The sequence below is a fragment of the Chiloscyllium plagiosum genome, unplaced genomic scaffold (assembly GCF_037043375.1).
Source record: "Chiloscyllium plagiosum isolate Xiang-an unplaced genomic scaffold, Cpla_swu_hap1 HiC_scaffold_6, whole genome shotgun sequence".
Lineage (NCBI taxonomy): Eukaryota > Metazoa > Chordata > Chondrichthyes > Orectolobiformes > Hemiscylliidae > Chiloscyllium > Chiloscyllium plagiosum.
The window spans coordinates 91,777,026-91,790,766 of record NW_028270144.1 but is presented as its reverse complement, the minus strand read 5'-3'; the positions used below and the strand labels follow the sequence as shown (position 1 = coordinate 91,790,766).

The 13,741-nt window shown below is 38.8% G+C and overlaps 1 protein-coding gene across 3 annotated transcripts in view; it reads left to right on the top strand.

Annotated features, from left to right (window-relative positions):
* flt1 (fms related receptor tyrosine kinase 1) overlaps positions 1–13,741 on the top strand; it is a 184,560-nt gene that overhangs the window by 59,055 nt on the left and 111,764 nt on the right. For all 3 annotated transcript variants that reach the window (XM_087988200.1, XM_087988199.1, XM_043692014.2), the window contains exon 10: positions 3,133–3,289. In XM_087988200.1, coding sequence (XP_087844326.1) covers positions 3,133–3,289 — 157 coding nt within the window. The remainder of the gene's footprint in view (positions 1–3,132; positions 3,290–13,741) is intronic.

The window sequence follows — 13,741 nt, the reverse complement described above, 5'->3', positions numbered from 1 at the left end:
GTTGGTGGTTAGCTGCCACTGGAAGCGTGAACCTCTGGTGCCAGGCTAAGACTGCAGACTTTGAACATCTCCAGGCCCAGAAGTAGGGATATTCCTTTTAGTTTAAGCCAGGCAAGCTCAGGGACAGTGCAAAGGATTTCAAGGTTGGAATTGGATTGTGCAGAAGTCCTGCCTTTAGAGCACCAGTACTGAGTCCAAAATACGTGTCCAAACCAAGCTATTGAGAAAAGTTTATGCAAGTAATTTCAGTCTTCCTCATATGGAGTACTGGTCGGCTTTTGCTAGGTGTATATTTAGAACTATCGTATTAACTAGTGCTGAAACGGGTAGAGATGTTGAGGTTCAGTACTCAAGTACAATAGCTACTGAACTCTAGATATACACACACAATCTTTTGCGCTAGATGCGAGTACCATCTTCCAGATTATGTCTATCCAAGTGTCAATGCTAGATGAAGGGCATTTTCTTTTGGAAAAGCCCATATAGGGAACAAGCAATGTGCCAGCCACCTTAACGATCAATTTGCCCAATACTAGGCTAATCACCATCTGGTCAATTAGAGCAATTTTGCAAATTGCTTTGGAATTGATAATTTGATGGAGTCCATTTCCTGGGTCCTTCTTAAGTAGGCATTCACTTTTTTATAAGTCTGATTCCATGGTACCATGACTCCTTGAATATCGCACCAAAATGTGACCATTGGAATCTTTATTTAATTCATACTCTCTCATTTACTAGAGAGGGAATTTAAATTGTGTGGTGATGCTCCAGTTATTTCACTGTTAATTAGTAATGATGTGAATTATATTTATTTCATTATAGTTTAGTATAATAAATTTTGTAAGCATCTATTTCTGGCAATAATTCTCAATTAATGAGACAAAGGAGAAATAGGTGTGCTGACTCTCACTCTTTGTAGAGCTCCTGAATTTCCAGTGAATAAGTCTAATCACTGGAAATTTTGGGATCTTCTGAATTGGGGCATGATTCTCCAGTCTACACTTGCATTGGATGTGATTCTGAGTGTGGAATGGAATTTCACAACACCCGTCATATCATAAATAAACAGCATGTACACAGGGGGTTTTGGAAAAAGGAAGTTAAATTTAAGAATGGTATTTTGTAAAAATTGGCAGAACATGTGGTTAGTTGCTTTAGATGATATACAGGATATTGAAATTTTTAAAAGAAACTTAGTTTTAGCATGTTGATACTAGCACATTTGAAACTTACTGCATGTAAAAGTGTAGACTAGCTGATAGCATTTCTTCATACAGTGAAATCAGCATTAGCAACCATCTTTGAGTAACAACTGCTTGTCAATAAAATGATTACAAAACTTTGGGAACAGTAAAATGCCCATTTACTAACATTGTTGAAAAATGTCTTTGTAGTGATGGCATGAGATGTAATTGTCGCCATGTATTTGGAGTTTTATCACTGGATTTTAAACCAGTGAACACCATGGAATCTAACTTGGCAGATAGTACTGACTGTACATCCTTTCAAAAAATGTGCACTCAAATTCCTGATGGCACAAGAAGTCTCTTGATGTTGAATGATATAATAAAAGTAACTGAACCACATGGAAAAAGAAGGATCAGAGAAGAAGTATGAACCTTCCTGTCATAATACCTGTTTATTGATAAAGGGCCAGGTAATGGTGGAGTATATTGTGCCAGACGAGCAGTTTCTTAACTGTATAAGAAGACAAGCTTTGAACATAGAGTTGTTTAGGGAAGCATGGATGGTTGCTGTTGACAGATTTCACTGTATAAGGTTAATGATACAGTCAGGCAAATATAGCAACAGAAACACAAATAAGCAGAATTCTTAGAGATCAGGATCACAAGTTCTTAAATCTTTTCAGATATTAGCAAAGTTCTTGGTAAATATCAGTTTACCATAGTTGTGTATTAAAAGCAATATTTTGAATTTAAATATAAGTATAATATAAGTATAATATTGCATGTTTAATTGTAATGTTATATACTGCCCTACAAAATGTATTTGGACAATCCCTTTATAGTTAGCCAGTGACATAATACCATGTTAGGGAATGTTCTAGAGCAACTGTGGACGCTAAAAAAAAACGCATTCTTGCATCCTAGGTGCCTCAGCTTTACCCAGAATGGAAAAACTGAAGCAACTCTCAGAGTTTCAAAAAGCTATCATTATTGACTATCACTTGTGTAAAAAGTCTGCCCACGAAATATCCAGAAGAACTGGGATACCAAAGTCGTCTGTGAACTTCATTATCAACAAGTACAGGAAGAGAAGCAATGTAGACAATAAATCCTGCCCAGAGAAAGCAAAGAAGATCCATGGCAAAGCCCATCATTCCTTGAGGAAAAAGGTCAAACAAAACAGAAAAATCAACCGTAAAAGTTTATTAAGGTTCAGCAGGGACATGTGAGTGCAGTTTACTGTACAGACACCTGCAACGTAGCAGCAGGACCTTGCTAATTGTAACTTTGCTAAAACTGTGAGATTCTGCTTTGAAACAGAAAAAAATGTTCAGCTGCTCAAGTGGGTACCACAGAAATGCAGAACTGAATCCAAGGACCACTGTGGCCAGAGACTGAACACAGTCTAAAAGTATGAATCCCATACTTTTGCTTTCCTATCCAGCAATTTAACAATCTTGACAAACTTGTGACAATGCTAAAATCGGAAGATGAACATTTTTAATACGTATGGAGAACCTTCAAAATCGTTAATAGAAGAGATCCAATCTTCACCAAGAGTGGACATTTGACAGCAAAAAGCTGAACTAATTGGGACATAGATCACGTATTTGTTATTCATTCAACCATTCATTTGTTTTAATGCTGTAATATCTCTTCTGAGGATTGTTCAAACACTTTTTGTAGGGCAGCATTTTTTTTCTTGAGATTGCATCTTCACAGATAACTGTGAAGAATTTGATTTTACTCTCATACATAAAAATGAATTGTGATGAGACAAACAGGAGAAGCATGAATATATCACACTGCAAGGATGGTACTGTCTTCACTTAGCTTTTGAATATGTGAATAAGGCCTTAGTATGTAATGAGATGAATTGTGTCTTTTTTTTAAATTCCTTTTTTTTTATTTGGCTTTTGGTTTTCTCATTAATTTGTTTTTGCAGTAAAACCACATATATGTGAAAAGGCAGTGTCCAATCAGAACTTTGATCTCTTCCAATTGGGCAGCAAACAGACTCTATCATGCACTGCCTATGGCATCCCTATTCCTAGATTTCTATGGGGATGGCAACCTTGTGCCCAAAGTAGTTCAAAAGCACAGTAAGTAGATTTGTTTGTTTGACCTTTCACTTATTTACATTGTTAAATACTATTAACAATATGGGTTAAGTGCAGGCTTTGGGTTTACTTACATTTATTTAATAAAAATGTCAACATGTTTAATATATATTTCATTATAGTAATTTCTCATGCCTTATAATTGTGGCTAGCTACAAATTGAAATGAATATTTTTATAAATGCATATATACCAAACACAAAATAAAAAGAAATAGAACAGTGTTAACTATAAATAAAATCCTCAGGGCAGTCAGCATTTTAAAAACTTAGATGTTTTGTTTACCTAAATAGGCTTTTTCATTGCAGTAAATTATCAGAAATGGAATGACATCGAGTATCATTTTATTCAGACACCTCCATTAAGCATTCTTTTAAAGATTCTATAGTACAAAGTGTATTTAAATCTGTTTAGAGGCTGGTTCTTCTTTTCTCAAAGCTGCTCCCCACCTTTGACTTTTGAATTCATTTTTGCCCACTAGTTGGAAAAGTCTATACAGCCGATTAATGGTAAGAATTGCACACAATAGTGTTTGACTGGGATTTTTAAATAGACAATGTTTCACATTTAGAAGCTGTTGGCAAACTGCCTATGATAAGCACTTTCTGTTTGCACTTACGGTATTTTCAGGAGGCATGTATTTAAATAGTCAAAGATTAATGTGAATCTCTTTATGTAGAATTAATCATGGTTAAACATTTATGAAGGTTTGTTTTTTGTGTATCTTATCATTTTCTATGACAGTGTTTTATTGTTGATGCAAGAAATATATAGTGCCTTGTTTAGAAATTTGTTAGTGTGGCCCAGACTAATGCGGAGATGGAAGAACTCCGAAGCGTTTTAAAAAGATGACTGGAACCCGATTCTAGGATTCCTGCCCCTCATTCTCATGAAGCCCCACACTGTAATCCTGACCTGGCTGACTCTTTGTAAGGGTTGATATTGCCTAGTCCTCTGCAAATTTTAATGGAATTTGTGCAGTTTACTTCTGCCTTGTGGTTCATGGTCCCTCAGAAGAGCCAGGAGCCGTAGTCTGGAAGGTAAATTCAAAAGGTCTTACTCATGCCCTTCAATGCCATTTCCATTTCAATTTAGTGCCCACACTTGCCCTCCAGACAATAGCATGGCTCCCAATAGCATCCTTTCTGGCTCAAAATAAACTTGTACCCCTTCCATGCTTATTTGAACGGTATCTGCAATATTTACGTAATCATGGAGTCATACAAGTGTGGAACTGCTAAGACAAAAAAAAATCTGTTTGCAAATCTCATAACTTTAAAAACAACCCTGTACACGTGACAATCAGACAGATCATTAAAGTGCCAATACTAGAGGCTTGAAGACATGTATTGGCATTGAGTTGGCATGGAGAGCGTAAGAGCTGAAGGTTGGGCAGAAGTTGGAATGGAAATAGAAGGGGTCATGGGGAGTGGATAGGATCATGAGGGATCGACAGCCTAAAATTTTGTAGTACAACTGGGAGTGCTCCCAGAGACCAAGGTGAACGTTCAAACCAGGCCAGCTCAGCACTCACCTACCACCTTGGCCGTCGATGCTCTGCAGTCGGCAGGCCCGACTCCACACCATGCCTGGCCCCACTGGGGCAAAATTTGTGTGTATCAGGGCCTGGCAGGTCTGGTGAGCCAGGAAATGTCCTGACTTCAACTACCCACCCTGGTAGTAAAAACCCTGCCCTATATACTTAACAGTTTAAGTGTGGACATATGCTTATCTATAAACGCTGAAAATTTAATCTACATTATTTCTGCTAATTCTCTGGGTTTTTTTATGCGCTTCATCTCCCCATTGTGTTTGTATAAAGATTTGGCAGAATTATTGTTCAATGATAAAGAGAGCTTTGATGTATATCTGCTGTTTTTTGCCACTTTATTAAGCTGTTTATTACTTAACTTAAATAAAGTCTTGTAATCCATTTGAATTCAATGTGTTATGCTAATTTCAGCGTTGGTGCTCCTGACAAATTGGAACATCTCCCAATGTGCACCTGACACTGAACAGTGCAGCTTTCGGTCGCTTTTGTGTTGAACAAGGCTTTGTGCTACATCTGACTTTGCATAAACTGAGGTTTACTAGTTCATGTGGTGTAAGGAGGCATGGCAACATTAATTATACTTTCATCTGTATGATTTGGAGTTGAATCACAGTGAAAGTGATCTCACAGCAATCGATGGCTCAGAGATCATCAGTATTTGGGGCCTCATGTAGGGAAGGAATAAGTTAATTTTTTTTCAAGAGCTGGGATCAAGGGCAGGGCCTTGCATGGGCACAGATCACTTCCCAGAAGATCATGCATGACACAAAGATCTTTCCAGATATTCACGCACTGCATGTGAGGGCTGACTGGTGGTGTGGTTTCTCAGAAAACTTCTGCCTGTTCCTCATACCAGGAAGACACAGCAGTCACTTTCAAGAGAAAATTGATCATTGTTTGGCATTGAGGTCCAGTTTAAGACACATTGAGCAGCGGGGGGCGAAGCACACTGAGGCTGACTTTGGGTATTTTCTTCACTTGCACATTGCTAAGTACAAACTCCACTCATACAGGTATTTAAAATCTTCTGCTAAATTAATTTCAATTAAAAGTTGAGGCAGTGATTTTTGTTTTTAGATTTTCAGTCAGATCTTCAGCATGAGTGCTGGCTTTGAGAGATTTTTCTGGCTGTTCTATTTTTTTACCCCATCCAAAACAGAAGTGAATGTCTCCAGCTTTCTTTGTTTGGGCCCGTCCATATTTAATTCTGATATGATTTCATGTATTTTTATTGCTACTGGAACAAGACAGAGTTTTTACTATCTCAGTTACAAATTTTTAAAGTTACTCTATGGAAAATAAATATGTGTGCAAATATATTTGCTGTTAGGTTAAAATACAGAAAAAAATAATTATTCAACAATTGGTTGCATGCATTTTTAGGAATAATCATTGCCTGGCCGCAATATATAGATTTTACCTTGTAATAATCACTCTTGAACTCTTTTGGTATAGAACAATATAAGTCCTACACATAAAACACATACAAGACTTTGCTCTTAAGGGCAAAAAGGAGTTCCAAATCTTCTGAACAGAAATTGAACATGAAGGCATTTACTTCATATTTCCAACCAACTCAAAAAGTTGTTAGAGTTGCAATTACAGAGCTTCTTTCTTTCACATGATGCCAGCATTACTGCCTATTGGTAATTACTGTTAAGGCATCATTGAACTGCAGCCAGATGTGGGGTGGAGAGGATGGAAGGTGAACAGGCAGAGGCCATAGTCCACATGGGCAACAATGACATAGATAGAAAGGGGGATGAGATCCCTGGAAGCATGTTTTGGGGCATTAGGAAAAAAATTAAAATGCAGGACCTTTTTAGGGTAGTAATTTAGCATAGGAATAGGAGGATTGAGTGACTAAACATTAGGGTTGCTTGTGGCTCAGTGGTTAGCGCTACTGCCTCACAGTGCCAGGAACCTGAGTTTTCCACCAGGTTCTCTGGCTTCCTCCCACAATCCAAAGATGTGCAGGTTAGATGGATTGGTCATGCTCAAATGCCCCATAGTGTTTGAGTCTAGGTGGGATGCTTTTCTAGGTTGGTTGAGACTCGATAGGCCTCTTTCCACACTGTAGGGATGCTATGTGGCTGGACAATTAATCCAAGAGAAATGGTATCAGATTTCTGAGGCTTTCAGGCCAGTTCTGAGGCATTCTAATCCGGGGTCTCATACAAGCCAAATGAGATGGATCTTAACAGGACCAGGACTAACGCCCTCACAGCAAGATGTGCTATTGCTGTTCAGGAGGATTTAAACTAGGCTAGAGTTGGTAACCTGAGAGAGAGCTCAGTTAGGAAGAAAGCAAAAATAGTTGTACAAAAGTAGAAGTGAAATAGGAAGACATAAAATGAAGTTCATCATCAAATATGTGTACAATGTGGAATAAAGTTTAAACAGTCAAAGTTAAGAACACTTTATCAGAATACACACCAACATTCACAATGATATAAATGTTTTGAAAGTCCAAGTAGAAGTAAATGGGTATGATTAATTGCCATTTTGGATTATAATGTGACTACAAATGGGAATTGAATATTCGAGATGTTTATCATTTCGGAAGGATAGGCTGAAGGAATAAATGGTAGGCTAAATAAAGAAAAAGATTGGTAAGTTAGTAGGAGAATTTTAGATTGGACATCTTGATCCATCAATCAGTTTCAGTGGTGTTAACAAACAGCAAGGAATAATAAAAATTTACATGAGTTATTTATAGGCCATGAACTTGTAATGGTAATCTTGAGTATACAAAAGTAAGGAATTAAAGCTGCATGCAACATAGGGAATACAGTAATAAGGAGCAACATCAATGTACAGTCAGTTCTACTATAACACAGTAGTTACATTCTTGTGCAATCCCGTGTGATAAGAAAATTGTATAGTCGCAGCACCATTTAAACCAATGGGGCAAGAATCGCTTTATAATCAATACACGCATTAAAATCTTGCAGTGTACAAACATTGTTCCCAATTTAGCAATCACATTACAGCAAATTTATAACAAATAAGAAATTGGCAGAGAAATGAAACAATTTCTTTGTATCTATCATCACAGAATAGGCATAGAAACCACCCCCCATCAAAGATCTTATGAAATGAAGAGCTAAAATAAATCAGTATTAATAAAGCGGTAGAACTCAAAAATAATTGGATAGAAAGTTGATAATTCCCCTGGACCAGATGAATCACATAATACCATAAGATATAGGAGTAGAAATAGGCCATTCAGCCCATTAAGTCTGCTTTGCCATTCAATTAGGTCATGGCTGATCTGATAATCCTCAACTCCACTTTCCTGCCTTTTTCCCTATCATTCTCAATTCACCTTGCTGATTACAAATGTATCTATGTCAGCCTTGAATATACTGAATAACCCAACCTCTACAGCCCTGTGTGGTAAGGAATTTCACAAATTCACAACCCTCTAAGAGAAAACTTTCCGCTGCGTCTCAAAGTAAAATGTATAGCCCCTTTTTCTGAGATTACGCCCTCTGGTCCTATACACACTCACAAACAACCTTTCCACATCTAACCTGTCCAGTTCCCTCAGAATCTTGTAAGTTTTAATACGATCACCTCTCAGTCTTCTATTTTCTAAATTATACAGGCCCAATCTACTCAGTCTATCCTCATAAGACAGTCCCTCCATACCTGGTATCAGCCTTGTGAACCTTCTCTGAACTTCTCCATTGCCAGTATGCTTTCCCTGAAATAAAGGCACAAAACTGTTCGCAGTATTCTAGCTGTAGTCTGACTAGTGCCTTACAGTTTTTACAAAACCTCTCTATACTCCACTCCTTGCTGTGGTTCTGTTCGCCGAACTAGAAGTTTTTGTTGCAAACGTTTCGTCCCCTGTCTAGGTGACATCCTCAGTGCTTGGGAGCCTCCTGTGAAGCGCTTCTGTGGTGTTTCCTCCGGCATTTATAGTGGCCTGTCCTTGCCGCTTCCGGTTGTCAGTTTCAGCTGTCCGCTGTAGTGGCCGGTATATTGGGTCCAGGTCTATGTGTTTGTTGATGGTGTTTGTGGATGAGTGCCATGCTTCTAGGAATTCCCTGGCTGTTCTTTGTTTGGCTTGCCCTATAATGGTAGTGTTGTCCCAGTCAAATTCATGTTGCTTGTCGTCTGCGTGTGTGGCTACTAGGGATAGCTGGTCGTGTCGTTTCGTGGCTAGTTGATATTTGTGGATGCGGATCGTTAGCTGTCTTCCTGTTTGTCCTATATAGTGTTTTGTGCAGTCGTTGCATGGGATTTTATACACTACGTTAGTTTTGCTCATGCTGGGTATAGGGTCCTTAGTTTTGGTGAGTTGTGGACAGCCAGACTACTGCGACCACTAGGACTTATAACAGCACACAAACCAACAGCCACTCTCAGACAACAACTCACCAAAACTAACGACGCGATACCCAGCATGAGCAAAACTAACGTAGTGTACAAAATCCCATGCAACGACTGCACAAAACACTATATAGGACAAACAGGAAGACAGCTAACGATCCGCATCCACAAACATCAACTACCCACGAAACGACACGACCAGCTATCCCTAGTAGCCACACACGCAGACGACAAGCAACATGAATTTGACTGGGACAACACTACCATTATAGGGCAAGCCAAACAAAGAACAGCCAGGGAATTCCTAGAAGCATGGCACTCATCCACACACTCCATCAACAAATACATAGACCTGGACCCAATATACCGGCCACTACAGCGGACAGCTGAAACTGACAAACGGAAGCGGCAGGGACAGGCCACTATAAACACCGGAGGAAACACCACAGAAGCGCTTCACAGGAGGCTCCCAAGCACTGAGGATGTCACCTAGACAGGGGACGAAACGTTTGCAACAAAAACTTCCAGCTCGGCGAACAGAACCACAGCAACGAGCACCCGAGCTACAAATCTTCTCACAAACTTTGAATACTCCACTCCCTTTGAAATAAAATCCAACACTCCATTTGTGTTCCCTATTAACTTGGCATCACTAAGAGGGAAAATATTACAGTGTCTTCTAAGTATGTGTTTATTGGACACTTTGAAAATATTAATATCCTTCAGGATGGACAGAACCAACACAAGGGAGAGCATAGTTAAAAATCACACAACACCAGGTTAAGGTCCAACAGGTTTAATTGGAAGCACTAGCTTTCGGAGCACTGCTCCTTCATCAGGTGGTTGTGGAGTACACAATTGTAAGACATAGAATTTATAGCAAAAGTTTACAGTGTGATGTAACTGAAATTAAACATTGAAAAATACCTGGATTTTTTTGTTAAATCTCTCATCTGTTAGAATGACCATGTTAGTTTCACTTCTTTCATACGTAAATCACAAACTTTTTTTAAAAGTTACATTCTCAGGTTAACTTTAACAATTGGTGTCAGCCCAGACACCAATTGTTAAAGTTAACCTGAGAATGTAACTTTAAAAAAAAAAACGTTTTGTGATTTACATATGAAAGAAGTGAAACTAACATGGACATTCTAACACATGAGAGACTTAAAAAACATTCCAGGTATTTTTCAATGTATAATTTCAGTTACATCACACTGCAAGCTTCTGTTATAAATTCTGTGTCCTACTATCTTGTACTCCACAACCACCTGATGAAGGAGCAGTGCTCCGAAAGCTAGTGCTTCCAATTAAACCTGTTGGAACTATAACCCGGTGTTGTGTGATTTTTAACTTTGTCCACCCCAGTCCAACACCAGCATCTCCAAATCAAGGGAGATCATGATATGGATGACAAAGTTAAAAATCACACAACACCAGATTATAGTCCAACAGGTTTATTTCAAAGCACTAACTTTCAGACCACTGCTCCTTCATCAGATGGTTGTGGAGTTTCAGATCATAAAACACAGAATTTATAGCAAAAGATTGCAGTGTCATGAGCTGAAATGATATATTGAACAAACCAGGATTGTTAAGTCATTCATCTTTTAGAATGGGTTGCAGTTTCGGTTCATTAATATATAAATCCCAAAACTTCTTTTAAGTCACCTTCTCAAGATAACTTAAAGTTTCATAACAAAAGATGACATCTCAGCTCAGACAATGTATTAAAGATCAGAGTCTGTCTGTATCCTAATTTTGACTCAGACTGGTTCTATTTCCAAAGTGGAATTTACAAAATGTTACATGTATTGACTGTCTGCAGATTGTACATTTTTTGAGCAAAATAGAGTGCATCTGCAAATATAATTCTGCAAATAAAAATTCACCCTGTAGACTTATGTGTGTGTGCATGCATGAGAGAGAGTGCATGTGAGTAGTGAGTGTGAGTGCACATGATAGTGTGTGTTTGCGTGTGTGAAAGCTTGTTAAAGTGTGGGTGTGATAGAGATTTGAAGAGAGATTTGACTTATTGGTATTTGCATTTTACGGTGAATAATAAATGTAAAATACAGTGAAAGGTTTCAACCACCACCACAATCTGGTGCCATTTTGAATAGTTTAAGAATAAAAAGAATTAAAAGATATGACTGAAGAGAGTCTATTGTCATTCCACTGCCCTCACCATGAGTCCCAAACCAGCTCACCCATGACACCTGCAGTGCAACATCTCCTTCACCGCCTTGCAGTCGTCTGCGCTGTCACCCACCCCCCCCCCCCCCCCCGCCCCCCCCCCCCCCAACGTAGGAGTTGCCACTGTTTAGGTGCCATCTCTTTGCCAGTGGGCCCATCTCGCAGACGCTGAGTCCCATGCTGAACCCACACTGAACCTATTGGATTTTTTTGAGGATGTTACTGATATCATAAAGGACTACAGTTGGTGTGGTGTATTTCAGTGCTTCTTTTTCAGTACTATATGATTCTATGACTCTATGAAGGGTGAAAGCAGAGAAACCAGAGAAAGACATGAGTACAAGGCTATAGCAATGGGGACATTTAGAAAATATTTAACTTTTTGTAAGGTCCCACATAGGAAGTTAGTAAACAAAATTAGATCACATTGGAGCAATATACTGGTATAGATTGGAAATTGGCTAACAGAGAATAGGAACTAAAGGTTTAATATCATTGCAAATGCTTAGTGATTGAACTATAACTCCTACAATTTATATAAATGATTTGAACATAGGAACCAAATGTAATTGTTTCCAAAATTGCTAATTAACCACAACTATCTGTAAATGTGAGTTATGAGGAGGTGTAAGAAGCCATTTAGGGGATATGTACATTAAAGACAAGAACATCACCGTTGGAATATATTGTAAGTGTACTTATCCACCTTCCACAGGCAGAACATTTGTTAAATGATGAGAGGTTCAGACAAGTTGATGTCCAAAGTGTCCTCGGTGTCTCTGTTCATTAGTTCATCACACTAAAAGCTAGCTTGCAGATGCAGCAAGTGATTAAAGCAGCAAATAATATGTTGGTCATCATTGCAAGGGATTTCTGTTACACAAGGAATGATGTAATTGTATACAGCTCTGATGACACCACCTTTTGTTAGATTGTGAATATATTTAGTCTCCTTATCAAAGGAAGGATGCACTTGCGAGTGCAACATACATTCACTGGCATAATTAGGCTAGGCACCATTATTTTATGAGAGCAGTTTAAAGAAATGGAGACTGTTTCTTCAATAATTCAAACAACAAGACATTATTGGATCATAGATCATCCTTCCACTTGCTATTCCATAGAATCCCTACAATATGGAAATAGGCTAATCAGCCCAAAAAGGGGTGCTGGAAAAGCACAGCAAGTCAGACAAGATCCGAGGAGGAGGAAAATCGACGTTTCGGGCAAAAGCCCTTCATCAAGAATAGAGGCAGGGTGCCTGCAGAGTGGAGAGCTTGTAGAGAGAGGAGGAAAACTTCTTCAGGGCAGGCATCCTTGCAAGAGGATTCGCAATAGGGTTAAAAACAACTAGGTAAAAACAAGGACTGCAGATGCTGGAAACCTCAGTCCAAAAAGTCCATTCTGATTCTTCAAACAGCATCCCACTCAGACTCACCCCCTACCTATCAACCTGCATTTCCCATGGCTAATCCACCTAACCTATACATCCCTGAATACTATGGGTAATTTAGCAAGGCCAATTCACCTAACCTGCACATTTTTGGACTGTAGGAGGAAACCGGAGCACCTGGTGGAAACCCACGCAGAAGTGGAGAGAATGTGTAAACTCCACACAAACAGTTGCCTAAGGCTGGAATTGAATCTGGGTCCCTGACATTGTGAGGCAGCTGTGCTGACCACTGTGCAGCCCCTAAGATATTAGGGAAATTTACAGAAGTTATTTGTGGAATAGAATTTCTATTGGCTGGCAATTCTACAACTGGGGATGCAGTCTCAGAATAAGCAGGCAATCCGTTGAGATGAAGAGGAACGTCTTCACTCCAAGATTGGTGAATCTTTGGAATTCTCTACCCCACAAGACTGTGGAAGCTCAATTGTTAAGCATGTTCTTGGCAAATGTGGACATGGAGAAACTGGGGAAGAATGTTGTAAAAGCAAATGATAAAGTTCAAAGAGCCATTGGATTACTCCTGCTCCTATTTCTATGTCCTAAATTCCAATGTGCGGCAACAATACTCCTACAGTGCTGTTAGTACAGAAGTTCCAGGATTTTGACCTCGTAATCTTACAGATACTGATGTTCCTCTGTAAACAAAGAGATAGGCTATTCAACCCCTCAGATCTGATCTGCCACTCAGCATAACTAAGTATGATCTATAAACAAATGCGTAAGTATTATTTTGCCACATATCCTTTAATATTTTTGGAATGGTGCTTTATTTTAGTACACTTTGTAGTGAAAGATTCTGAAAATCTGAAATTAAACACAGAATGCTGCAATAGGGTGATGTTGGTAGATGTAAGGAAGAGAGTGACAATAATGGAAGAGACAGAGCCATTAAC